The sequence below is a fragment of the Coregonus clupeaformis genome, unplaced genomic scaffold, assembly GCF_020615455.1.
Source record: "Coregonus clupeaformis isolate EN_2021a unplaced genomic scaffold, ASM2061545v1 scaf0001, whole genome shotgun sequence".
Classification (NCBI taxonomy): Eukaryota; Metazoa; Chordata; class Actinopteri; order Salmoniformes; family Salmonidae; genus Coregonus; species Coregonus clupeaformis.
The window spans coordinates 466,594-493,352 of NW_025533456.1; the positions used below are offsets into that span (position 1 = coordinate 466,594).

Here is a 26,759-nt window from a genome sequence, read left to right on the forward strand (position 1 = left end):
CCTGCCTCTCTCCCGCCCTCCCTGCCTCTCTCCCTCCCTGTCTCTCCCCCCTGTATATCTCCCTCCCTGCCTCTCTCCCTCCCTGTCTCTCTCCCTCCCTCCCTGCCTCGCTCCCTCCCTCCCTGTCTCTCTCCCTCCCTCCCTGTCTATCTCCCTCCCCCTCCCTGTCTATCTCCCTCCCTCCCTGTCTATCTCCCTCCCTGCCTCTGTCCCTCCCTGCCTGCCTCTCTCCTTTCCTCCCTGTCTCTCTCCCTCCCTGCCTGCCTCTCTCCCTCCCTCCCTGCCTCTCTCCCTCCCTCCCTGTCTATCTCCCTCCCTCCCTGATTCTCTCCCTCCCTCCCTCCCTGTCTATCTCCCTCCCTCTCTGCCTCCCTCTCTGCCTCTCAGGTCTGTCTCTCCCTTCAATATTTGATGGAGGACGATGTGAATATTGGATGCTGCTTATTGAAAATAACATGATTTTCAACAACAGCCCCAGTAGATCCACGGCAACAAGACACAAACAGAGAGGTTTCCACGACTACAAGACCCACAGCGGTGCTTCACTGCGACAACGTGAAGGTGAGACTGGCAGAGAAAGGTCAGAAGGTCAGAGAGACACCGTAGTAGAACAAATCTGTTGTTTTACTATCAGAATGTTTTGCCCTCACACTTTTTTCACAGAAGGGGATTTTTTCAGGCTTTGAATCAATTTAGGTAGACGACCTTGGCGTTTACTTGTGAAGAACGGTGATCAGGTCGGCCATTTTGTATTGATGTCATCACGTAGCAAACCAGGACCTTCACGAGAACAACTCAATATTAGGAAGCTGTTCCTAATGTTTGGTATACTCAGTGTATGTGACCTACATATGTGACCTATTGTGATTCAATTCAGAGAGTCAACTGACAGTAAAAGCAAGCAGGGACCTGAAATATGAATGGCCAGCGCATAGGAAAATCACCAAGCGTGAGTATAAAAAAATTAAAAGTTGTCAAAGGACCCAGCGGAGATAACTCTAGTTAACATTGACAAATTGAGGTGGAATTACAGTGAATACGGCTTGGAGCTTCGAGTCTCTTTGGGGGAAAAAACAGAAAGTGTCTGAACTGAATCCAGAATCTCTGACTAACCCTTAACCTGTCTTCTTAATGGATAGTCTGCATACACTGCATTTAGAACTGTACCTATAGGTAGGGTTGCAAAATTCCGGGAACTTTAAATAAATCCCGGTTGGAGGAATCTCTGAATCAGGAGAGAATAAGCAGGAAATCCGTATCCTCCAACCATGATTTATAGAAAACCAGGGAATGTATTAAAAGTTCCCGGAATTTTGCAACCCTACCTATAGGAGAGTGACTGTAGGGAGGATTATAGGTGCAGTATATGGAATAGGGTGCCATTTGTAATAGACCTCTCACCAAAAGTAGTGCACTGCATGGGGAATAGGGTGCCATTTGTGATACAAACCTGTGAATATCTGATACCTCAAGATCTCAAATAACTTCCATGGTCTAGCACATGACAACAAACTATTTTTAAAAAGGGAGATGGGAGATCATATAAATATCTTCTAGGAACATAAAGTGCTTTAGATCAAAGTAAATGGATGGAAATCAAACAATGGGCAAGTCTTGCGCGTAGGAGGGGGTCTGGGAAGGAATAGCCAAATATAATAGTTAAATCATAAAAAGAGAAATGGAAAAAGCAATCTGAGAAAACATATACATAAAAAAAAGCTTATTATGACATTAGAGAAGAAAACAGTTGAAAAGAGATGAGGCCTACTGCATCCATCTGTTGACCCATCAGAACATCACACACAGACTTCCATGAGATAAGAAGGATTGATATGAACCGGTTAGACATTCTGTGTGTGTGTGTGTTTGTTTGTGTATGTGTGCGCACCAAACCCACGTGACCAACATTCAAACACAAGATTTGGGAGAAGGAGTGTTTGGCCAGACCAAGTACATGGGTGCTGTGGTGGGATATGTACGGGACAGATGGGTCGCTTTTTATGTACACTAAAACAAATTCACCCCCGACCCCGCCCCCCAACGATGATGAGCCCTTTTTGTTTGCAAACATTCAGAGATTATCTAAACCCGGGGGTCGTCATGGTAACCTGCGGGTGGGTGGCTTTAAACCAGAGAGTAGTCTCTGTAGCCAATGGTAACGCATACGGATTGATACTGTGTCACCGGTGAATTACACATCAAGAGTTAATATCATGGGAGTGGATAAAAGGTCAGGGGGTTAGAGGTCAGAGGTCAGAGGTCAAGCTCCTCAGGTTGATCTAGATTTACTCCAGTTGATTGGACAACACGATGACATGAGGGTGTAGCGCAGAGCAGAGGAGAAGCTAACGGCGCTATCGCTAACCCGTTACTTTGGCAAGGACATATCCCCCAGTACCTTTTCTCAACTGCTTTTTCTTCTTCTTCCTAGTATGGATTTGACCTAGGACTAGCTTTAGTTTACACACCATTTGTCCACATTTTTTCAAATACACACACAACCAACCAAATACAGAATTTACAGGAATCAGTGTTGGACACTATACAGTGCAAATTAACATTAGAAACTGCTAATGCGTATTATTATTTTACTTGGAACGCTCTGGCAGAAAACTGCCACATGATGGGAAACCTGGTAATTTTGCTGGAAGGTATGTAATATGTTAAAGGGCTAACTGGTTGCTCTCCTTTGTATTGTAATGTAATCTATAGACAATATCACGCTTATTCACTTACATTGACTTAGTCAGGGCCTTTTCTAAAATGTCAGACTTTCAAAAAACATATTATGGAACAGAAAGAAAATGAAAGCCTAAAGAAAGAAAGAAGGGAACGATCACACAAAGTGAACGAAGGAGGAGAAGCGTTAAGAAAAATAAATCTGTTCTCCATATGAATCACACACACATTTAATTTCTCCCAAAAATTCACAAGCAAGGTTTTCGTGTGGGACGGACATCATCATCACCCCTGTCTGTCACACCACGTGGTCCTGTTCCACCCCCTCCCCTCCCCCCGTGGCAGGCAGTAGCTGAAGAACGGGTGAGAACAGGGTGCAACCAACAACACAAAATGGCGGCGCAAAGAGAGTCCTGCTGTAATCTCTTTCTGAGGTGCACCTCCTCCCAGCTGTCTGTTCATCCTTGTCAGCCAATGATGGCCAATTATGTTGATGATCCAACCAATGACGGACAACAATGTTGGTGGCTGGATAGGTGGGACCCCAACCCCAAAATGTCCGACTTTTAGGAAACTCTCTTCTTCCCACTCAGATCTCCATCCTTGGAGATCCTGTCCAGCCGCATGTACGGCTCGAACGCAGAGGACCCACACCCGTACCCAGACGCCAGTTCATGATGAGCGCCCCCTAGCAGCGGCATTGAGAAGCACAGTGAGTGCGGCGGTGGCATGCCCAGACGCGGCGAAGGTGAAGTCCCTCCCAGGGAGGGCAGTGACAGCCCGAAAGTTCCACCCATGGCATAAACACCATTTCCTGGTGGCGTGCTTCTACTCACCCCTGGCGAGGAGGAGCCGCCGCCGGAGCTGACCAATAGGGAGCCATTTCCTGGGTGGTGGCCCAATGGGGGGTTGGGGGGCGGGGCGGAGAGGAGGCGGCCCTGTTCGAGGAGGCGCAGGATGTTACAGGTGGCCAGCGACTCGGAGGTGGAGGAGGAGCGCTTGTCAGAGTCCTTGGTCGTGTCCTTCTTCTGCTTGGTGCGACGGTTCTGGAACCACACTTTGACCTATAAGGACAGAAGAAGTGAGACATACTAAAGAGTTAAAACATAGCTTTATTCATTGAATGGTTCACTAAATCAGCAGACAATAGGATAAATAATAACTCTTACTTATGTCTAGTTCAAACCACACAAACACAGATTCTTTCTCAACAATCATCTTAGCCATCATTGGATTTCGGTTAATTCTGTTACATGAAACTTTTATGCAAATTAAACCTTTATTTAATCCAGCAAATCCCATTGAGATTTTTAAAAATCTAATTTTCAAGGGAGACCTTGTCAGTCAGTGGGTGTGAGAGTGGAATCGATTCCAAAGAGACCAAAGTATACAACACACTGGCCCAAGTAGGTCAAAGCTATGACCACAGGGATAGGTTTCAAGGTTATCTAGGATGCTGGAGTTGCCTAAACTGGTTTCACATGAGAGACAAAGAAAGGGCAAAGCAAAGTTCTCATCTCTCACTGTACTGTACTTCACTGTACTGTACTGCACTGTACTGCACAGTACTGCACTGTACTTCACTGTACTGTACTGCACTGTACTGCACAGTACTGCACTGTACTGCACTGTACTGCACTGTAGGCCTACACAGTGAGCTTCTCTGCACAGCACACAGCAGCACACAGTGTGAAAAGCTCACTGAACTCTGACTGTCCTTGTTTCTGGATGTTTAATTGATGCGCAAGTGCTTTAATGTATAGCGTGTGTGGGTGTGGTGTGAGGGTGGGGGACTATGCACACACACACAGGGTAAGGCGGGTCAGGGGAGGTCAGATGTGTTTGCTCACACACACAGAGAAATCATGCTCATGAAAAATGTATACATACTTAACAGACTTACTGCTCTTTTCCTCACCCCTCGGGTGCGCATGTGCATGCTTGCATGTGTATGCTTGCATGTGTGTGTGTGTGTGTGTGTGTGTGTGAATTTGTACATTTGTGTGTGTGTGTGTGTCATGGCATTCGGCCGGGGCAAGGCGATCGCCACACATGACCCATTGATGTGAGCTGACTGGAAGAATACGATCGCTGAGTTTTCATATCGGAATAAACCCTCTGTCACATTCTCCTTCGTATTCTTCTCTCTCTCTGCCTCTCTATACATTCACGATGAGACAAACACATCTCTTGGCACAGACCATGTAGTGTAGAGAGCACACTACCATGCAGCCTACACGTCCACACACAGACACACTTACATGCTCATAATGTACGCATACACGTATAGGACCATCACAGACCACGTAGTGTACACAAGCAGTACGCTACCTGCGTCAATTCATCCTCTCTTTATCTGGAGAACCATGCCATCTAATCAAACTAAAGAGGAGATTGGTAGATTGGTACAGAGGAACAGATTGAGTGCCGAGCAGCTTCTGGTTTGCAGGCCCCTAGAAAGTATTAATGTCATTTTATTAACGTTTCACAACAATTTGGGGATTTGACAAGCAGGCAGGATACAAGCGGGCAAGACATGGTGTATAGCACAGATTAGCTTACACACAGAGGGATATCATGGGTTGTGTCCCAAATGGCACCCTATTCCTTATATAGTGCACTACTTTTGACCCGGGCCCATGCACTATAGAGTGAATAGGGTGCCATTTGAAACGCATCCACGATGAGAAGGATCTACCTAACCTATATGACTAGCAGCAGTATGGCAAGGACAGGAGACACACGACGCGACCGTGAGCTGCTGCATTCACATCACACACAGCAGTCATAGAGAGCTCATATGTATGTAAAGCATGCAACCGCCGCTCAACCAAACCTCCCCTGTCACCACCACAACTCCCACTTTAGCATTTACTCAGATCATCTATGCTTACCTTGAAGAGACAGGAGACAGTATTCAGACACTCTAGGAGGAGGACAATCGAGGTGAACTCAAGAAAGATATTCACTCAGAGAGCTATGTGATAGAACTGCTGTTAACAGGGTTGGGGTTAATTCCATTTCAATTCCAGTTAATGCAGGATGTACACTGAAATACAAATTCCAATTCTGAAATGTATTCAATGCATTTCAATGAGGAAAATGTGGAATTGGAATTGGAATTTGGTTTACATTCTGAATTGACTGAAATTGAAAGGGAATTGACCCAAACCCTGGACAGAACTGTTGGTTAGTTGAGTCCCTTTCAGGTCACCATGGTCTCAGTGGTTCCATTAGTACGTGTACAGTGCCTTGCAAAAGTATTCATCGCCTTTGGCGTTTTTCTTATTTTGTAGCATTTCAACCTGTAATTTTAATTGATTTTTATTTGGATTTCATGTAATGGACATACACAAAATAGTCCAAATTGGTGAAGTGAAATCAAAAAAATAACGTTTCAAACAATTCTACAAAAAAAATAACGGAAAAGTGGTGCGTGCATATGTATTCACCCCCTTTACTATGAAGCCCCTAAATAAGACCTGGTGCAACCAATTACCTTCAGAAGTCACATAATTAGTTAAATAAAGTCCACCTGTGTGCAATCTAAGTGTCACATGATCTGTCACATGATCTCAGTATATATACACCTGTTCTGAAAGGCCCCAGAGTCTGCAACACCACTAAAGAAGGGGCACCACCAAGCAAAAGGCACCATGAAGACCAAGGAGCTCTCCAAACAGGTCAGGGACAAAGTTGTGGAGAAGTACAGATCAGGGTTGGGTTATAAAAAAATATCAGAAACTTTGAACATCCCACGGAGCACCATTACATCCATTATTAAAAAATGGAAAGAATATGGCACCACAACAAACCTGCCAAGAGAGGGCCGCCCACCAAAACTCACGGACCAGGCAAGGAGGGCATTAATCAGAGAGGCAACAAAGAGACCAAAGATAACCCTGAAGGAGCTGCAAAGCTCCACAGCGGAGATTGGAGTATCTGTCCATAGGACCACTTTAAGCCGTACACTCCACAGAGCTGGGCTTTATGGAAGAGTGGCTAGAAAAAAGCCATTGCTTGAAGAAAAAAATAAGCACACACGTTTGGTTTTCGCCAAAAGGCATGTGGGAGACTCCCCAAACATATGGAAGAAGATACTCTGGTCAGATGAGACTAAAATTGAGCTTTTTGGCCATCAAGGAAAACACTATGTCTGGCGCAAACCCAACACCTCTCATCACCCCCCGAGAACACCATCCCCACAGTGAAGCATGGTGGTGGCAGCATCATGCTGTGGGGATGTTTTTCATCGGCAGGGACTGGGAAACTGGTCAGAATTGAAGGAATGATGGATGGAGCTAAATACAGGGAAATTCTTGAGGGAAACCTGTTTCAGTCTTCCAGAGATTTGAGACTGGGAAGGAGGTTCACCTTCCAGCAGGACAATGACCCTAAGCATACTGCTAAAGCAACACTTGAGTGGTTTAAGGGGAAACATTTAAACATTTGCAGCTGTAATTGCTGCAAAAGGTGGCTCTACAAAGTATTGACTTTGGGGGGGTGAATAGTTATGCACGCTCAAGTTCTTTTTTTGGGGTCTTATTTCTTGTTTGTTTCACACAAAAAAATATTTTGCATCTTCAAAGTGGTAGGCATGTTGTGTAAATCAAATGATACAAACCCCCAAAAAAGCAATTTTAATTCCAAGTTGTAAGGCAACAAAATAGGAAAAATGCCAAGGGAGTAAATACTTTCGCAAGCCACTGTATAATGAGATTGGCGAGGGATCCTCCCCCGCTGAGAAGGATACTGATGCCACATCTTAGACTTAGATATAGTAAAGACCTGGGCCCCTATCCACAGTCTCAGTCTTGTCTTAACCCTATTTACAGTGGGGAGAACAAGTATTTGATACACTGCCGATTTTGCAGGTTTTCCTACTTACAAAGCATGTAGAGTTCTGTAATTTTGTATGATTTTTTTCACATTGTATGATTTTTAAGTAATTAATTTGCATTTTATTGCATGACATAAGTATTTGATCACCTACCAACCAGTAAGAATTCCAGCTCTCACAGACCTGTTAGTTTTTCTTTAAGAAGCCCTCCTGTTCTCCACTCATTACCTGTATTAACTGCACCTGTTTGAACTCGTTACCTGTATAAAAGACACCTGTCCACACACTCAATCAAACAGACTCCAACCTCTCCACAATGGCCAAGACCAGAGAGCTGTGTAAGGACATCAGGGATAAAATTGTAGACCTGCACAAGGCTGGGATGGGCTACAGGACAATAGGCAAGCAGCTTGGTGAGAAGGCAACAACTGTTGGCACAATTATTAGAAAATGGAAGAAGTTCAAGATGACGGTCAATCACCCTCGGGTCTGGGGCTCCATGCAAGATCTCACCTCGTGGGGCATCAATGATCATGAGGAAGGTGAGGGATCAGCCCAGAACTACACGGCAGGACCTGGTCAATGACCTGAAGAGAGCTGGGACCACAGTCTCAAAGAAAACCATTAGTAACACACTACGCCGTCATGGATTAAAATCCTGCAGCGCACGCAAGGTCCCCCTGCTCAAGCCAGCGCATGTCCAGGCCCGTCTGAAGTTTGCCAATGACCATCTGGATGATCCAGAGGAGGAATGGGAGAAGGTCATGTAGTCTGATGAGACAAAAATAGAGCTTTTTGGTCTAAACTCCACTCGCCGTGTTTGGAGGAAGAAGAAGGATGAGTACAACCCCAAGAACACCATCCCAACCGTGAAGCATGGCAGTGGAAACATCATTCTTTGGGGATGCTTTTCTGCAAAGAGGACAGGACGACTGCACCATATTGAGGGGAGGATGGATGGGGCCATGTATCGCGAGATCTTGGCCAACAACCTCCTTCCCTCAGTAAGACCATTGAAGATGGGTCGTGGCTGGGTCTTCCAGCATGACAATGACCCGAAACACACAGCCAGGGCAACTAAGGAGTGGCTCCGTAAGAAGCATCTCAAGGTCCTGGAGTGGCCTAGCCAGTCTCCAGACCTGAACCCAAAAGAAAATCTTTGGAGGGAGCTGAAAGTCCGTATTGCCTAGCGACAGCCCCGAAACCTGAAGGATCTGGAGAAGGTCTGTATGGAGGAGTGGGCCAAAATCCCTGCTGCAGTGTGTGCAAACCTGGTCAAGACCTACAGGAAACGTATGATCTCTGTAATTGCAAACAAAGGTTTCTGTACCAAATATTAAGTTCTGCTTTTCTGATGTATTAAATACTTATGTCATGCAATAAAATGCAAATGAATTACTTAAAAATCATACAATGTGATTTTCTGGATTTTGGTTTTAGATTCCGTCTCTCACTGTTGAAGTGTGCATATGATAAAAATTACAGACCTCTACATGCTTTGTAAGTAGGAAAACCTGCAAAATCGGCAGTGTATCAAATACTTGTTCTCCCCACTGTATATATACAGTATACTATATGTGCCTAAGTTAAAAACACCACAAACAGACAATCACCTCTCTCCGCTTCCTCGATGGGGCATGGCTTAGCCAGGGGCTGAGGTGAGAGTGGTCTGGGCCGTTCATGTCACAGTCGTCCGCTTGAGGAAAAACCTAAGGTTTACAGGGGACTTTACTGTGGTGGAAATTATGAAAAGAGAAAGAAAGCAAATCTCTACCCTCTCCATACATCTACACTATTGGAAATAAATCCGTCCTAATGGGATCCAGGGTTCAGAGATGGGGCAGAGATTACTGAGAGAGAGAGAGAGCGAGAGAGAGAGAGAGAGAGAGAGAGAGAGAGAGCTAAGCAGGCGTGACCAGGATTTGCCCTCCAGCCCTCACCCTCCCCACTGCTTCTACTAGGGCATGGCCGGGTCAGAGCAGGGCCGGGCCGGGCAGGGCGGGTTAGAACAAATGTAGGATAGGAGAGCAGAAGATAGACCAAGAGTACAACATGCAGGATAGCTGGACTGCTACAGGGTAGGCCTGTGTCCACTACTACACAAGTTGAAAACAGGACAGGTCTGGGCCGGGCTAGATTAGGCTAACCCAGGTCATAGGTCATCTGGGACTCCATATACATGTCTATTGAACTGAAGCAGCTCAGCTGATGAATGTTGCACTACTTCACAGTCAACACCTGCAATGTATGCAGACAGATAAATCAATGTCATTACTGTTTCTTTGTCATGATAGATTGTGTCTGATGATGACATACGACTTATATAGAGGTTCAGAATGATTCCTAAGAAAACGTAATGCTATTTAAAAAGGATTAGGTGAGCCAAAATGTGGTATCATTTTTATCAGCCTTTACATTGGATGACTTTGTTAATACATTCCTTGTTATTAAGCCTCTATGTATAGTGCTTATGATGGCTTTATGAATGCCATATAAAGCCTTATGAATGCCCTATAAAGCCTTATGAATGCCCTATAAAGCCTTATGAACGACACTTATAAGCTGTAGTTGTACTAGTGTACTAGTGAGGAGCTAGTTAATCTCTCTAAGAGAGGCTATGTGGGAGAAAAGCCTAGCTCCATTATGCAGGACAGACACCTGCTGACAATCCTTCTAACACTTACTGTGACCCTGTGAAAGGCTCAACTGTCCCCTCCGTGACCCCGCCGCAACCCCCCGCCGCGACATCCCCCACTGATCCTACACGTGATGAACATCAGACTGCCTCACTTCGGTCTAAGAGTATAATGACTTACTTTTCTATAGGGTAACTGTATGGTAACAATGACTTTATTTTCTAAAGGGAAACTGTATGGTAACCTTGTACATGGATCAATTTGATTACTTTTCTATATGGCGAGTGTATGTATAGAGCTCCACTCTGTCACTTTCCTCTACAGCCCTTCTCTCGCTCTCCAATACCCACATGCTGTATTAACACCAGGCACCTCTGACTGTCCCCATCCAAATTCCTACCTCCTATCTCCTACCTCCCATCTCCTACCTCGTACCTCCTACCACTCCCTACCTCCTAAACCTCTTACATCCTACCTTTCTCCTATATCTGTTATTTCACCTGCTCACCCTCTCACCCTCTCACTCTCCCTTGCATTACTGAAACACATGTCCAAGCAGGTTCAGCAAAGGGTCGACCCCATCTAAGCGAATCGCTGGTAGATGTGGCTCCATAATCCTCCTTAATGCAAAAACACTTAGGACTATTATTAGGCCCACTGTCCCGCCCTCCGCCCCGCCCCGGGCTGGACCAGACCTTTTCTTCCTATGGTCCTATGATGTCAAGGTTTAGATAAGGGAATTAGGCTCACAGTGTGTTGGTGTGTGTGTGTGTGTTTGTGTGTTTGTGTGTGTGCGAGACCCTAGAGACTAAGGCTGCGTTTACAGAGGCAGCCCAATGAATTAGTCTTTTGACCAATCAGATCAGCCCTGAAAAAGATCTTATGTGATTGGTCAAAATACCAATTAGTGGAAAAAAAGATCAGAATTGGGCTGCTTGTACACAGGAAGAGGATGTCCCCTAGCTTCTTCACCACTCCCTTGTTCCTTCCTACTGCGCCACAGCACTCTGTGTGGTGGAGCCCAAGCACTGCAGCCTGACAGACATAACTTTCAGTGTTTCTCTACAGAGCTACTGTAGCTATAGATGGTGGAATACGTCATTGTTCCCATCCCAACACATCTCAATGTACTGCAGACAACTACTCAATAAAATGGACTATTGAACAGGGCTTAACACTAGGGATATGCAGTTCATGAAACATTCCTCGATAATTACCACTCGGCTACAAATGTGTGTGTGTGTCAGACGCATTTGCATGTGTATAAGTGTGTGTGTCTGTATAGCCTACGTGCGTGGGTGTGTTATTTGGACACAAGGGCTTCCAGGCAGTGTTGTAAGGAGTACTCTAGCCACATGGATGTTGCAGGTTTCTGTTCTTCCTAATCCAATGAGATAATAGCATTACGGCATTGCCCGGCGAATAACAGGAAGGCCTTGCACGCATGCACACACACACACACAACCTTCACTGTCTCATCGCTGGGTCCAATAGGTCATCTTCATTAGCGATGGAGTGTCATGCACCTGTATGTATTGACAAGTGCCCTAAATGACATAATTGCCTAGTCAATTCCCTACCACATCCCTATCAGATCAATAAATACATATTATTCTTATTGATTCATATGGGCAGACAGATGAATATAATTTGATTTATTAGCTAAGCTGATGGAGGGCGATGAGCTCCTCCTGAGCCAGCGTCTACACACAGCTCTGTACTGGTTACACCGGCGTACCACACTGGCGTACTACACACCCCTGCAGCCCCTGCAATACTAGAATGGACATGAACCTTCTTATGATGGGATAAAGGTCAGCCATTTTGGTCAGAGAGTTGGTCAACCATGGTTTGCCAGTTCTGTGATAAGATATTGTGTAAAATAATGAATTTGAAGAATTTATCTGTGCTGTGTGTTTGTTGGCTAGCTAGCCAGCCAGTTTTAGAGGAATTATTCCATCCTTTTTTCAAATGAACTGTCAATATGACAACATTCCATTCAAACAACACAGTGAATCCATACACTGGCTGAAATCAGTTGATGATAGGACTTAGACAAGTTGTAAATGCAACAAGTCCCCCCTCCCCCCACACCCCCCGTCAGACCTTGTGGGGGGGGTACCGCGACTGGGTAAGCATACTCTATACTGGCTTTAGATCCATACCCATTTTAGCCCCGTACACACTCAACTGATGTACAGTACAACTCATTGGGTGCAACTGTTGTAAAATAACAGAGTTTTGCTGCACAAAAATAAATACACATGGCTGTGGATTTTCAAATAACATATAGACAATGAAACAAAACGTGCAACAGGTTTAGGCCCATGTCTGTCTGTCTGTCTGTCTGTCTGTCTCCCTTCCTACCATTTTTCCTACACTTTCAGCTTTTACACAATCTCTGTCTCGGTCTCTGTCTCTCTTTCTCTCTCTGTCTCTCCGTCTCTCCGTCTCTCCGTCTCTCTCTGTCTCTCTCTGTCTCGCTCTCTGTCTCGCTCTCTGTCTCGCTCTCTGTCTCGCTCTCTGTCTCGCTCTCTGTCTCGCTCTCTGTCTCGCTCTCTGTCTCGCTCTCTGTCTCGCTCTCTGTCTCTCTCTCTGTCTCGCTCTCTGTCTCGCTCTCTGTCTCGCTCTCTGTCTCGCTCTCTGTCTCGCTCTCTGTCTCGCTCTCTGTCTCGCTCTCTGTCTCTGTCGCTCTCATCTGTAGGACTACGTAATGCTCCAGACGACTGGCCAGACACTGTATGTCTAGGAGTTACTGAGAACAATGCACAGCAAAGTACATTCACACACACACAAAGAGACAGACGCACACACACACCTACACACACACACACTCAGACCCCTGCTATCTGCAACCTTGGTGAAAGACATTAACAAAGACCAAGACAACAAATTAAATTGTAGGTTGTAGTCAGTGCAAGTCCCCACAGCAAAGCAATTACTGAGTGACAACAGATAAGTAGATGGGAGTTTCTCAGGTGTTAAAACACCTGGGAGGAACACAAGGGAAACAGCATCCGAACACATTAAAATACAGTATGAGGAAAACGTAGTATTAATTATAGTAGGCCTAGTGACTGTCGACACGAGCCATCTGTTAGGAAATCAGCTGGGAAGTTGTACAATAGCACCTCTAACTGAAGTTTCTTGCGGAGAAAAATAAAGCTATTTTATTTTATCTTATTCTATTCTAGTGCTGCTCTAAACAGCGTGGAGTTTTTCCTGGTCCGGTCATTAAATGTGGCCAGGAAAAACTCCTGGCCCCTACATACACATTCCGTGGGGCACTAAGACCGTTAATGTCAGTCTAGAGAGCGGAGCGCCCCAGAAGGAGATGGATAGAGGGATGTCACACACACAGATGGATAGAGGGATGTCACACACAGATGGATAGAGGGATGTCACACACAGAGATGGATAGAGGGATGTCACACACAGAGATGGATAGAGGGATGTCACACACAGAGATGGATAGAGGGATGTCACACACAGAGATGGATAGAGGGATGTCACACACACAGAGGGATAGAGGGATGTCACACACACAGATGGATAGAGGGATGTCACACACACAGATGGATAGAGGGATGTCACACACAGATGGATAGAGGGATGTCACACACAGAGAGATGGATAGAGGGATGTCACACACAGAGGGATAGAGGGATGTCACACACACAGAGGTGGATAGAGGGATGTCACACACACAGATGGATAGAGGGATGTCACACACAGATGGATAGAGGGATGTCACACACAGAGATGGATAGAGGGATGTCACACACACAGAGGGATAGAGGGATGTCACACACAGATGGATAGAGGGATGTCACACACAGAGATGGATAGAGGGATGTCACACACACAGAGGGATAGAGGGATGTCACACACACAGATGGATAGAGGGATGTCACACACACAGATGGATAGAGGGATGTCACACACAGATGGATAGAGGGATGTCACACACACAGAGATGGATAGAGGGATGTCACACACAGAGGGATAGAGGGATGTCACACACACAGAGGTGGATAGAGGGATGTCACACACACAGATGGATAGAGGGATGTCACACACAGATGGATAGAGGGATGTCACACACACAGATGGATAGAGGGATGTCACACACACAGAGGGATAGAGGGATGTCACACACAGATGGATAGAGGGATGTCACACACAGAGGGATAGAGGGATGTCACACACACAGAGGGATAGAGGGATGTCACACACAGATGGATAGAGGGATGTCACACACACAGATGGAAAGAGGGATGTCACACACATATGGATAGAGAGATGTCACACACACAGGTGGATAGAGGGATGTCACACACAGAGGGATAGAGGGATGTCACACACAGATGGATAGAGGGATGTCACACACACAGATGGAAAGAGGGATGTCACACACATATGGATAGAGAGATGTCACACACACAGGTGGATAGAGGGATGTCACACACAGATGGATAGAGGGATGTCACACACAGATGGATAGAGGGATGTCACACACAGATGGATAGAGGGATGTCACACACACACAGATGGATAGAGGGATGTCACACACACAGAGGGATAGAGGAATGTCACACACACAGCTGGATAGAGGGATGTCACACACACAGATGGATAGAGGGATGTCACACACAGATGGATAGAGGGATGTCACACACAGAGATGGATAGAGGGATGTCACACACAGAGGGATAGAGGGATGTCACACACAGATGGATAGAGGGATGTCACACACACAGATGGATAGAGGGAAGTCACACACACAGAGGGATAGAGGGATGTCACACACAGATGGATAGAGGGATGTCACACACAGATAAGTTATTAGTAGAGCTGTGTGTGTAAAGGATTCTGACAAGATGATGTTTCAAAACAGAGGAGGTATGCATCTGTATTTCACTTACTGTACTTCACACACAAGTCTCTAAACCAAACATGGTTGTGGATGTTTACCAGCAGCTCATCAACCCATCTAACTGTGCATGTTTAGCAAGCTTTGCTGCCTTGATAGATCAAAATATATCCAAATATTTGGTCACTCACAGCCTCTTGCTATGACCAGCTTGTGTCCAAAGCTCCACATAAACTAGCGTGATTCCATTCATTCTGTAACTTAGCCCTCTACTATTTGTCCCAGGGCAGGATTAAACCAGATTTAAGCAGCCCCTTCCGCCATTAAATCATGGCTTTCCCTGGATGGGCAGCAGAGAACAATAGAGTGATACAATGTAATGTGTCAATAAAATAAGCCCTGGTCATGGTGAACTCATGGTTGGTACCAGGTGGGATGGGAACAGTGTTGTGAAGGTATAGAGAGGTCTGGGATTATATATGCATACGTGTATCATTGGCCAAAATTCGACCTGTTTTCATCATTGCTATAACATAATAATACCAACGTTGCAATAACATGGAAACTACGTTGACTTAATGTCTTTATACCAAGGTTGAGAGCCTCAGAGTCAGGTGACAGATTAAGATACCTTGTCATTATTTACACAAGTGAAAAGATAAACCCTCATTCACTTAAGTATTTGGGGGGAAAAAGTTATAATTTATTATAATTATATAAATTATAATTTCAGTCGGAGACAAAGGTAATTTCAGTCAATCATTTCAGTAAAAGTCATTTCTGTAAGAGTCATTTCACGAGCCCTATGCATGAGTAGGGTCCACCTATAAAGGGAGTATACACTGAGTGTACAAAACATTAGGAACACCTGCTCTTTCCATGACATAGACTGACCAGGGGAATTCAGATGAAAGCTATGATTCCTTATTGATGTGTCCTGTTAAATCCACTTCAATCAGTGTAGATGAAGGTGAGAAGACAGGTTAAATAAGGTTTTTTAAGCCTTGAGACAATTGAGACATGGATTGTGCATGTGCCATTCAGAGTGTGAATGAGCAAGACAAAAGATTGAAGTGCCTTTGAACCGGGTATGGTAGTAGGTGTCAGGCGCACCGATTTGAGTGTGTCAAGAACTGCAACGCTGCTGGGTTTTTCACGCTCGACAGTTTCCTTTGTGTATCAAGAATGGTCCACCACCCAAAGGACATCCAGCCAACTTGACACAACTGTGGGAAGCATTGGAGTCAACATGGGCCAGCATCCCTGTGGAACGCTTTCAACACCTTGTGGACTCCATGCCCGGACAAATTGAGGCTGTTCTGAGGGCAAAGGGGGGTGCAACTCAATATTAGGAAGGTGTTCCTAATGTTTTGTACACTCAATGTAGGGTGCCATTTCGGCTCATTCTCAGACTATGGCGTTTCTCAAGCAAGCTGAAAATGTAGCCTACTCTGTGGACTGATAGACAGAATAACGAAATTGAAAATGTATTAATATTGTAAGAGATTACAAATGCATGGGATGAAAGTGCTCCAAATTGTATGGAGGTCTTAACAGAGGGTCAATCCAAAATGTACTTTTAATCTTTTATGTAAAACAAGGAGTCCGAGAAAACAATTGGAGAAAACACAAGCAAGCACAATTGGGGTGCACAGTCAGAGAACCATCCCGAAATGCAATTAGAGTATTTCCTCTATAGCAGCAGCGTTAAACCTGCTGGAACAGGCATCCCCAAGAAAACTCCATAGCGTGCCAAGGGTGCGGGGCTCCCCGCCGCGTTACACGGGAATGGGGAGCCACCTGCTGGGCTCTGGGGAGAGGCGAGATGTTGCCTGAGTGAGGGAGGGTTTGACTTTACAGGTTATACAGGTTATCCACCCGACTCAAATAGTTCGTAGGTTAGCGTTTTTCGTCATGAATCTTGTTCTGGAGGCAGCACTGAAGTGGTCACTAGCTTGCACAGCCACAAAGTCATAAAATCTGATTTTAAACCTAACCACACTGCTAACCCTAATGCCTAACCCTAACCTTAAATTAAGACCAAAAACCACTTTTATGTTTTCAAGAAGTTTTACAATATAGGCAATTTTGACTTTGCAGCTGGCCCACCTAGCAGAAATCTCTCAGTTCAGCCTCAAAGACAAGACTTCTCCCAATAAACGTCAACCTGCAAAAAGTTTTCTTTCATGTAGCTCATGAAGGCTTTTACGCACAACTGGCCTGGAAACGAACTTTGTTTTAACTGGGAAACGGTTCAGGTAGCCCGAAGCATATTCAGACACCTCATTTAATAAGTTGTCTTAGTACCAGTTGTTTAGGAGGCTGAAAGAGTGTCTGAAAGAGTGGTTGAAAGCTTGGTAAAAACTTAAATTAACCGTTCGTTGTTCATCATGCGGACGAACAGCAAAACACGCACACTATTTTATTTATTTTCTGTCTTTTTTTATTAAATTAGACTGTTAAAAGGTATTTCCCTTATGCATTTTGTTGAGCAAATGTAGCCTATGCCTCTTTGCCTGAGCAATTTTGATACCTGACCAAACTAATTCGAGTTACACCTGGGTCAACGCCCATATCCCCAAACACATGGCGCTTAGGAATCCGCGCAATTGGCTATAAGAACTTCGGAACAATATACTATTTACGTGACTGACATCACATTCTATGAGTGCAATATCACAAATTAGGCTATATCTGTTCGTGGGCATACGCTGTCCCCATTGAGGTATGTATTTCATAACTTACTAAACGTATTGTAATATCTATATCTGCCTCCAGAACAGATATATATAGGCCCAATAGGTCTACAGCCTATCGTCGTGACCTCGAGATTTCGTGGTAGTAAGCTATAATAGGCTACTGAATATAAATGGCATTACCAATGTCTAAATTGAGCTACATGTTACAGCATGAAAACATTTTGGGCTACATTATGTGTTATTAGGTGTTATTATGAAGTTATTGGATGCGCTAAGGTTTAGGCTAAGAGCCTATTCCATTTATTGGATTTAATTCGTATTAGGCTCGATCTCTTGTAATGAACAAATGAAGTATAGCATTTATCTTTTAATCGAAAGAAATCGACGAGAGATGTCATAGCATGGAATGGGCATTTAAAAATATCTGTAAGTGAAGAACATGTTGATGTAAACATTCTTCACAGTGGCCAAACCATCGATGACATAGTCCCACCTCTTCTTTTTTTTTACCAACTGCAAAAATATGATTTGTGATGCCCATGTTTTGAAGTTTACTGGAATGTTGTGTTAAAATTAGATATAAGATTGCCATAGTTGTCTTTTTAATTTAAACTTGATGTGTCTTTTAATCGCAGGATCGTTTGTGTGGCTATACCAAAGTGGACATGGTCGATAATGGTGGTAGGTAAACCTTCTTCCCTTCAATATGAGGCTGCATGGAGCCTATAAATCAAAATGCTGTGGATAGAATGTAGGCCTATAGATATTTCATATTGTAAAATGAACTTGACTTTGAATAGAAATATTTGGAGGAGGGCATCATTGGATGAATACGAATGAGGTTGGCTAAAAGCACTCAGAAATCTGAGTAGAGTTTTTTCCCAAATTTGCATTTCGGTTATCACCGCCTCCTTGAAATTGAAAACGCAAATTAAATCGTGCTTCTGACCATCAAAGTAACATTTTGCCTTGAGTTAAGATGAGTTAGTATTGTATTCATAAAAGCTATTATTTCCAAGCTAAATCCTGCATTTCACGAACACTCTCTCACAACGGAGAAGCAATGGGAAAGCTTTCAAACACACACATAGGCCACTGTACTTTGCGTAAGTGGACCTGGAAATCAAATCACTATATGGCTCCATTGAAAGCCTTGATGCAGCAACTCATAAAGATAATAATAATAATAATAATAATAATAATAATGTGTTAAACTTCTATAGCGCTTTTCATAGAATCTAAAATCACTTCAAGAGCAGAGGTCAACCAATAGAGGCCACGTCTTTGAATGATACAGCTAATAGCTGTGGCTGCATCTCAAAAGTATTAGCTTGCTTTCCTCGTTTCGTCTCCTCTCCCTCTTCATTGATCTATCTGTGTAAGGGGTGTACCAATGCGCTGGAGAATTGTCCATTTATCAGCTATGTATAATAGTACAGCTATGTGTAGGCTAATTGTTCTGTTTTTGCTGTATCTATATAGTGTAGTCCTCCATACTGTATGTGGATTATGTATAAATTCTTCGTTTATATATTCTGTCTGTATGTTCTGTTTATTGTGGTCAGCACTATTTCACCAGGTCAAGTTCCTGGTGGCCTACGTGTAAATGTTCATGGCGAATAATGTTGATTCTGATTCTGATTCTTAGTGGTCCTAAATAGAGGGAGATGCCGTTGAACTGTAAACGACTTGGTCTTGAACAGCCCTTTCGACATGTAGGCTGGGGCCTATAGCATCTCTAGCAAGTGTTTTCATTCACACCAACCATTTGACGATAATCAATCCTGTCACTTTCTCATTATCAGGAATGAACGTATAGGCTACACAATACGTTGGGTCTACTAAATGTATTGCGGAAATGATAACTTAACGTGTAACTTGTTTAGTTCCTATAGGCACAACTCGCTTCAGAGACATAGTAAGGCATCAGTTGACAAATAACAACTGAGGCCATGGATCCTCCATGTTTTCTATCATATTTTAGTTGCCATTTGTTTTCCCAGATGTCATTCGCTATCATTGCTCTATCCTTAATGTGGAGGACACAGGCTATAGTAGCCTACATCCATCCATGATTCCCTTGTTGCTGTTGTCTAGAGAAGTTTGTTTTATACAACACACTGTATCGTTCCAAAAAAGTTTAAATAATACAAATATATTTTTATTTTTTATTATTATTATTATTATTATTATTATTATTATTATTATTATTATTATTATAGAATACTTACTGTAAAGTGCCGAGGGCGTTATGGTGTTTGGTTTACTTACAAGAGATGCCTGGCTGATTGGGCTACTGTGAATTCCCGCAAAGAAACGTCAGCACTGATAATAGACTATGAACTCGTAGATAGGCCCCAAGAATGGAGCCATTACGCAAATGACGCCAGACTATATGATGATGATTGCATGTAGTTTCCGAATAAGACATTGGTTGTGTCTTAGATGTAATAGGTCTACATCTCGTGTTTCTCCTCAGTAGATACATCTAGTCTACATGACAAAAGTTAGGTGTAAAATAATTCAGAGACATTATACAATAGAATCCCACTGAGCACACCACGTCATCCCAACGTGGATAATAGGGTAATATTTGGTTAAGAAGTTGATCAATGAGATTACAACATATATTCACCCACTCAAAGTGACAGCCAAACGTTAGTTGAATTTCCTATGTGTTATCACTGAAAGCAAATTCAACCATCTAAAAGCACAACCAAATTCCAGTGGAAAAACAATGTCTGCATTTGTTGTCACTCAAATGTCTCTCACTGCGCTTTCAACCATTTAAAAGGCACAGCAAAGTTCAAATGGGAATACCATGTCAGATATTTTATTTATACAACAGATTAATGTGTTATCACTGTGCTTCATCTAATAGCAGAACCAAATGACCTGGATTGCAGTTGAGATTACATTAAAAGTACATGGTGCAAGTGATCAATGCCGTTCGAGAGTCTACTCAGATTATTACAGCAATTTTGAAGATCTCCACAGACCTCCGACAACCTATGCATGCTGTCTTGAACATGCACGCTTTATATGATTACATAATAAGACATGTATAGTTACAGTAACCTCAAAATGTGGCCATGGATGTGTTACTCATTTTAAGGTTGAATGTTACATTAGTTTGTAAGATAGCCTTAATTTTGGCCTATTTACTGTATTACAAAAGTAATATTGAATAGTGTTTGGTTGACAACGCAACCTAATATCAACATTTGAAGGAGATATATATTCTGCTTGGATAGTTTCATCTGTGCTACTGATTTAGTTTGGCTTTAATTACAGTTTGTCTACAAATTAATAATTGATATGTTGGATTCACACCTCTACCAAAAAACAAAGTTAAAGAATAGGACTAAATCAAATCAAACTTTAAATGCACTTTAAATAAAAGTTAGATTTTTATAAGATACATCTCCTTCAAATGTTGATATTTGGTTGCATTGACAACCAAACAATGCAATATCACTAAATATCATTACATTTGAAATCAACCAGAGCTTGAAATCCTAGGCCTATTGTATTGTCTATTCTTAGTTGAATTATGGGTTGAATTTAAACAATAACTGTTTATGATTTTGAAAACGCTATATAGGCCTATATGATATATGAGTGATAAAGTATGGGCACCTTTAATTTGCTCTGTTAAATCTACCCTTTGGAATGACTTCGATAGCAACAGTGAATCTATTTTGTTTTTAAGTGGAGATCTTTTAACAATCATTCGCATGACAGCACATTGGTAATAGTCAGTGACAAATATCATAGCAGGGCTTGGTTAAAACCCTGGATGGGAGACCAAAGGGTAGCTGTAGCTAGATAAATTATCCAGTAGGAGGTGCTGCCCCGACTATTGTTATTTTCATTAAAACAACGTTGATTCAACCAGTTTGTGCTCAGTGGGATGTGACTGCACAGCAATTAGTTATAATGTATGATATAGCCTCAGCCTAATAAGATACCTTTTTCAAACCAATAAGCACACCAGCACAGGGATAACAAAAAAAATGTTATTTAAACTGGTAAAGAAACAATTTAAACATGAAACTCAAACTGTCTTTCGGTAAAATAAATGTAATCTATTATTTGATTATTTAGGCATATGCAAATGGCGACTCATAAAGGTACTTACTATTTGTCTTTATTGACACAACAGGTTATGAATCTATTATCCATAACTCACCACGACTGAGGAAATCTCTGTGAAATGATGTCTGTTTCTTACCTGTGTCTCAGACAGGTTCAGCTGCCTCGCCAGCTCAGTGCGCTCTCGGCCGACTACATACTGGCAGCGCTGGAACTCGAGCTCGAGCCGGTAGAGCTGCTCTGCAGTGAAGGAGGTCCGCGTGCGTTTTGGCCTGTCGAGGTCGAGACCCTTTGGCAACACGATCTCCCGGATGGTTCCCTTAGCATCTGTGGATGTTGCAGTCAGACACAGTGTCAAATGCCACAATTACAAAGAATAGTCTTAGGCTACTTTGCTTAACATTACAATTGCATATACTGTAGTACCAATGTCATAATTTTTTGGACATAGTTAAACATTGTGCTCCTTTATGGCACAAATGTGCGCTTTCACATTGTTAGGCCCACGCTATTTTAGAATAATCTTGAAGTGATCATTATTTTCAGCATGAGGAAATGTACGTGTAGTTTGCTTGCTTGGAAATTATAGCGTAGGCTAGACAAGCTACTAGGGAAATAAATACAGAAAAGGCATAAAATAGTATATATTGTAAGAATGACAATTTCCGTAAATAAAACTCAATGCACCTCACACAGAGATAATAAGCATATCCGTTAGAGATTTTACGCTTCAAATGCCTTAGAATAGTTTTCCTATACTTTCAACTGAGGAGGCTACATTCGGCTATGTCATGGAACTGGAAGTAAGGTAAAAACATGCTTCTGGCCGTTGTTGCATTGCAATATGTTTGAGGAATATTCCATAAAAGGAATAGCCAGAAGGCCGGAAAAATGAGAGCTGAAAGAAACATCGCTATCACATTTCTAAATTATACCTAATTTAACTAAATATTACGGGCATTGTCTGCCTCAGCGAGAGCGAATGTTTGCAGAGCATGTTTTAAGAGTTCTATTTCATTTATACTTCTGAATTTGCCATGCGTACTAGAACCCTGGAGAATGTAGCCTAGCGTAACCTAGGCTAGTTGATGCATCAATAATATTGCAATTTATGGGACAATATTAAATTGTTTGGTTCAATACATACAACATCATGAAATGCGTATTTTTATATCAAATGAGGTAATATGCCTTTAGCAATACCAAAAAACTGTTGAGTGCAAAACAAATTGTGCAACGTTATCTTGAAAAGTTAAAAGTTACTATAAGTCCAAAATGACTGTTAATGTAGAAGGAATAGAAAAATATATATTTTTAAACAAATGCCACTGCCTACGAAGCCACAATGGTCCCATGCATAGCCTACAACCTGCCCTAAACAAGAGATGTGTTCAATACTAATCAGTCAGCCAATACTGGACATATGGTTAAAACAACGAAAAGCTCCTCAAGTAGGCTAGAAAGAGGGACTGAAAACAATGAAATAATGTAGGTCCACTGTCCAAAATATGATTTAAAAACATGTGGCTAATCAAACTAAAATCAATCAATAAATGAGAATAAAATATACCAACCAGATATTTTCTAAATCCCTCAACGAAATCGGATTTGTAAAAATGTCCAGTATTTTGAAATAATATAGTCTTTACAATAGATAGGCCCACCTATAAGTGATAAATACATCTGAAACATATATATAAATCTGAAACATATACATATAGCCTAACCCAGCTGGTTCCCACAATAAAATACAACCGTCAAATGAGGTATAGCCCTACAGCATTTCTGTCGTATAATGTTGCGCTTAAATCCATATAAATTCCCCAGCAAAACGTCCATCAAATTCTAGAAGCCTTTACAGAATGGAACAGGCCTATAATGTAAATACATGGCTCTGGGCCTACTGCTTCATGCGTAACCACCATTAGGCCTACTATTAGAAGTTTCCTTTGTCATTGCAGCCACATGAGTGGTATATATTTTCTAGGCTACACATATGGTTGCACCATTGACTACAGCCTATAGATTGCACATTTTATAGATGTTTATATTTCTGTATGAAGTAGACTACCGTCAGTGACTCCATATGTGTTGGCTACACTGGAAATAGCATCTAGGCCTATATGCAGAACAGTCTCGGGCACCATAGCCCAACTGCCATGGCATGCAAGCATGGTGTTAGCCAGAGCGACATGCAGAGATTAATTCTAACATGTCGAATATTTATGATTTCCGACTAATACATCATCCATTCATAACACGCTAGATTAAAATCCTCTCAATGTAAAACGTTATAACAGGGCCTTTAAAACAGTTTGCATGCGCATCGGGACGTCGCAGGTAGGACAGACAGGCTGACCTTTCGCTGACCCCGGGTTCTCACTAGGTATCCAGCGCATTCAATCGTCAGCTTTATAAACAAATAGTGACACCGGGGACTGCGGATTTATCTTGGATTTAGCGGAGGTCGTTCCCTGCTACAATTACCGGCTTTCTATTCAGATTCATCCCCCACCAAGACTGTTTCAGGGCCTGGGCATGAGCAGTGAACTAAATTATGTAGAACTTTCCAGTTGGCAATGTGTATGATCATCGTTGTTCAAATGAAAGGGCTAGTTGCACATTTGGTGAAAATCAAATGTGCACATGAAGGGGGGAAAGTTGAACTTTATTTTGTAAGGACTGATATTGATATTGTCAGTGCTTCTGTAATAGTTTTGCATGTTGATTAGCTGATATATCATGTTATCCTGATATGCATCCCACATTGGTGTGAAAACTATCTGGGTAAGCGGCATGGATATGATCTTTTTTAAATTCGTGGTCAACTTGAATATTATGAATAGGCATAAACTTAAATAAAATGTTTTTGCTGTTCACTATGACTATTATTTCTCCCCAAACATGTTTTTTCCACCTGTATTCTTTGGGGTTTGTTGACATCATAATGCATTGTACAGCCCTGCAAAGCAGTGCAAATACATATGTATATACGCTCTAAACACTACTATTGAGTTGCATTCAATTCATTTAATTCTAAGTCAGTCACATAGCCTAATTACTATCGACTATAAGACATGTAGGCTAAGTATAGCATTTTATATAATTTTGGTCACACCTTTAACAATGTGACATGTTTTACCAATGCATACTCCTGAAACTATTTTATAATGTTTTAATAAACATTAAGAAGTTAACTGGTAATATACCAAATATGGAAGACCAATACTTTCCTCATAGATTTGCATTTAATAATATATTTTTTTCTGAAAGATGCATGGCTGTGTGTTTGTTGTGCTTTGAGAAGGGCATTTTGCTGAGGGGGTTGATTATTGTCATAATTTACTACAAACTATTGAAACATTATTGCCATCATGGCTGCATACAACTATAAGATATTTGGACATGGTAAAGTAACACATAACTCACACATAGAGTAATTATACAATTATATATTTTGAAATTAAAATAGGTAGCCTAGTGGTTAAGAGCTTTTGGCCAGTAACCGCGAAAGGTTTCTGGTTTGAATCCCCGAGCCGACTATGGGGAAAATCTGTTGGTGTGCCCTTTAGCAAAGCACTTGGGCCAAGCTTCCTGCCATCCAGGACCTCTATACCAGGCGGTGTCAGAGGAAGGCCCTAAAAATGGTAAAAGACTCCAGCCACCCTAGTCATTGACTGTTCTCTCTGCTACCGCACGGCAAGCGGTACCGGAGCGCCAAGTCTAGGTCCAAGAGGCTTCTAAACAGCTTCTACCTCCAAACCATAAGACTCCTGAACATCTAATCAAATGGCTGGCCAGACTATTTGCATGGCAGTAGGCCTAGAAAGGTGGTTCCCTTTCTTTTAAACAAAGAGGGTGTGGACAACTTATATTATTTATTATTTATCACATTTTTTATAACTATGCCTTAACTCAAACAAAGGAAACAACATGACCACGAGTAAACACACTAAGACATACACATGATGGTTTGTGTTTTTAAAGTATTTTGTTTGCCAATGATTACTGAATGGTTTGTTGGCTCATATAGTACATAGCAAGTACTGCTATTATTATATGTGATCATATAATGTATATTATGATACTGATTATTATTGTTTAAATTGTGATTGATAATATTATTGATGTAAACAATTTTCTCAACAACAACAAAAAAAGAGAATACATCCTTACTAACCTCGAACTAAAATCCTCTGGCAGTAGTCTGGGTCCACTGGGTCCAGTTTATCATGTCCGTCTTCACTGGAGGAGGTGGGGGTAGACGCCGATGTACCCGCGGTATCGGTTGTACTCTGCACCGGCGACCTGCTCCCAAGTTCGGTATGGCATTTGTCCATCCGGTCACGGCACAGAGAGTTGGATCCACGGTGGTGGTGGTGGTGGTTGCGTTCCTCTGCGATCCCATCGCCCATAGTCGTGGCTTGATCGAACATCGATTCCAATATTGGTGTACAGATCTCCTGTATTCTTCACCTTGTTATTGGGCAGTTATTGCTAATCTTTTACTTTATTCCCCCTCCTTTGCAATAGTTATATTCAGATATGGTGGGGGAGACCATACCACAAAGTAGATCCAACTAGGCTACAAACCAGAACGAGCCACGCGGACCTGCGACAGACCCGAGCTGCCCTGCAAGTGTCTCGGCATGTTTCAGCAACTATCCTGCGGCCTGAAGTAGAGGAGAGAGATGGTGGATGTGGTGAGAAGGGGGAGGGGGGGGGGGGCTGTGGACAAGCCAGATAGGGAACCTCCTCAGCTATAGGACCGCGCTAAACGCAAAACGCATGTTGTACGTACACAATAAGTGTAGCCTACAAGAGGAGACCAGATCTATGACCAAAGAAACTGGGAGGTGCTACACTTGCTCACCCACGTAAAAAATAAACTGAAAGACAAGCATGTAACCAGCACCATGGTCTGTCTTAGTCTCTGC

General features: G+C 42.6%; 1 protein-coding gene across 1 annotated transcript; it reads right to left on the reverse strand.

Annotated features, from left to right (window-relative positions):
* Positions 1-361: 361 nt before the first annotated feature.
* On the reverse strand, positions 362-26,510 carry LOC123482916 (ventral anterior homeobox 2-like). The gene is made up of 3 exons (XM_045212146.1): positions 26,003-26,510; positions 21,962-22,149; positions 362-3,743 (listed from the first exon to the last, which is right to left on the reverse strand). Exons 1-3 carry the CDS (start codon positions 26,256-26,258, stop codon positions 3,246-3,248), a joined length of 942 nt encoding a protein of 313 aa, XP_045068081.1. The 5' UTR covers positions 26,259-26,510; the 3' UTR covers positions 362-3,245.
* Positions 26,511-26,759: the final 249 nt, after the last annotated feature.

Excerpts from the sequence above, each read along its gene's own strand:
- LOC123482916 (XM_045212146.1), bottom strand. The coding sequence starts at position 26,258 with ATGTTCGATCAAGCCACGACTATGGGCGATGGGATCGCAGAGGAACGC. Across the intron at positions 22,150-26,002 it reads CCAGAGGATTTTAGTTCGAG|ATGCTAAGGGAACCATCCGG; the intron begins GTTAGTAAGGAT and ends CAACATCCACAG. Across the intron at positions 3,744-21,961 it reads TGAACCTGTCTGAGACACAG|GTCAAAGTGTGGTTCCAGAA; the intron begins GTAAGAAACAGA and ends CTGTCCTTATAG.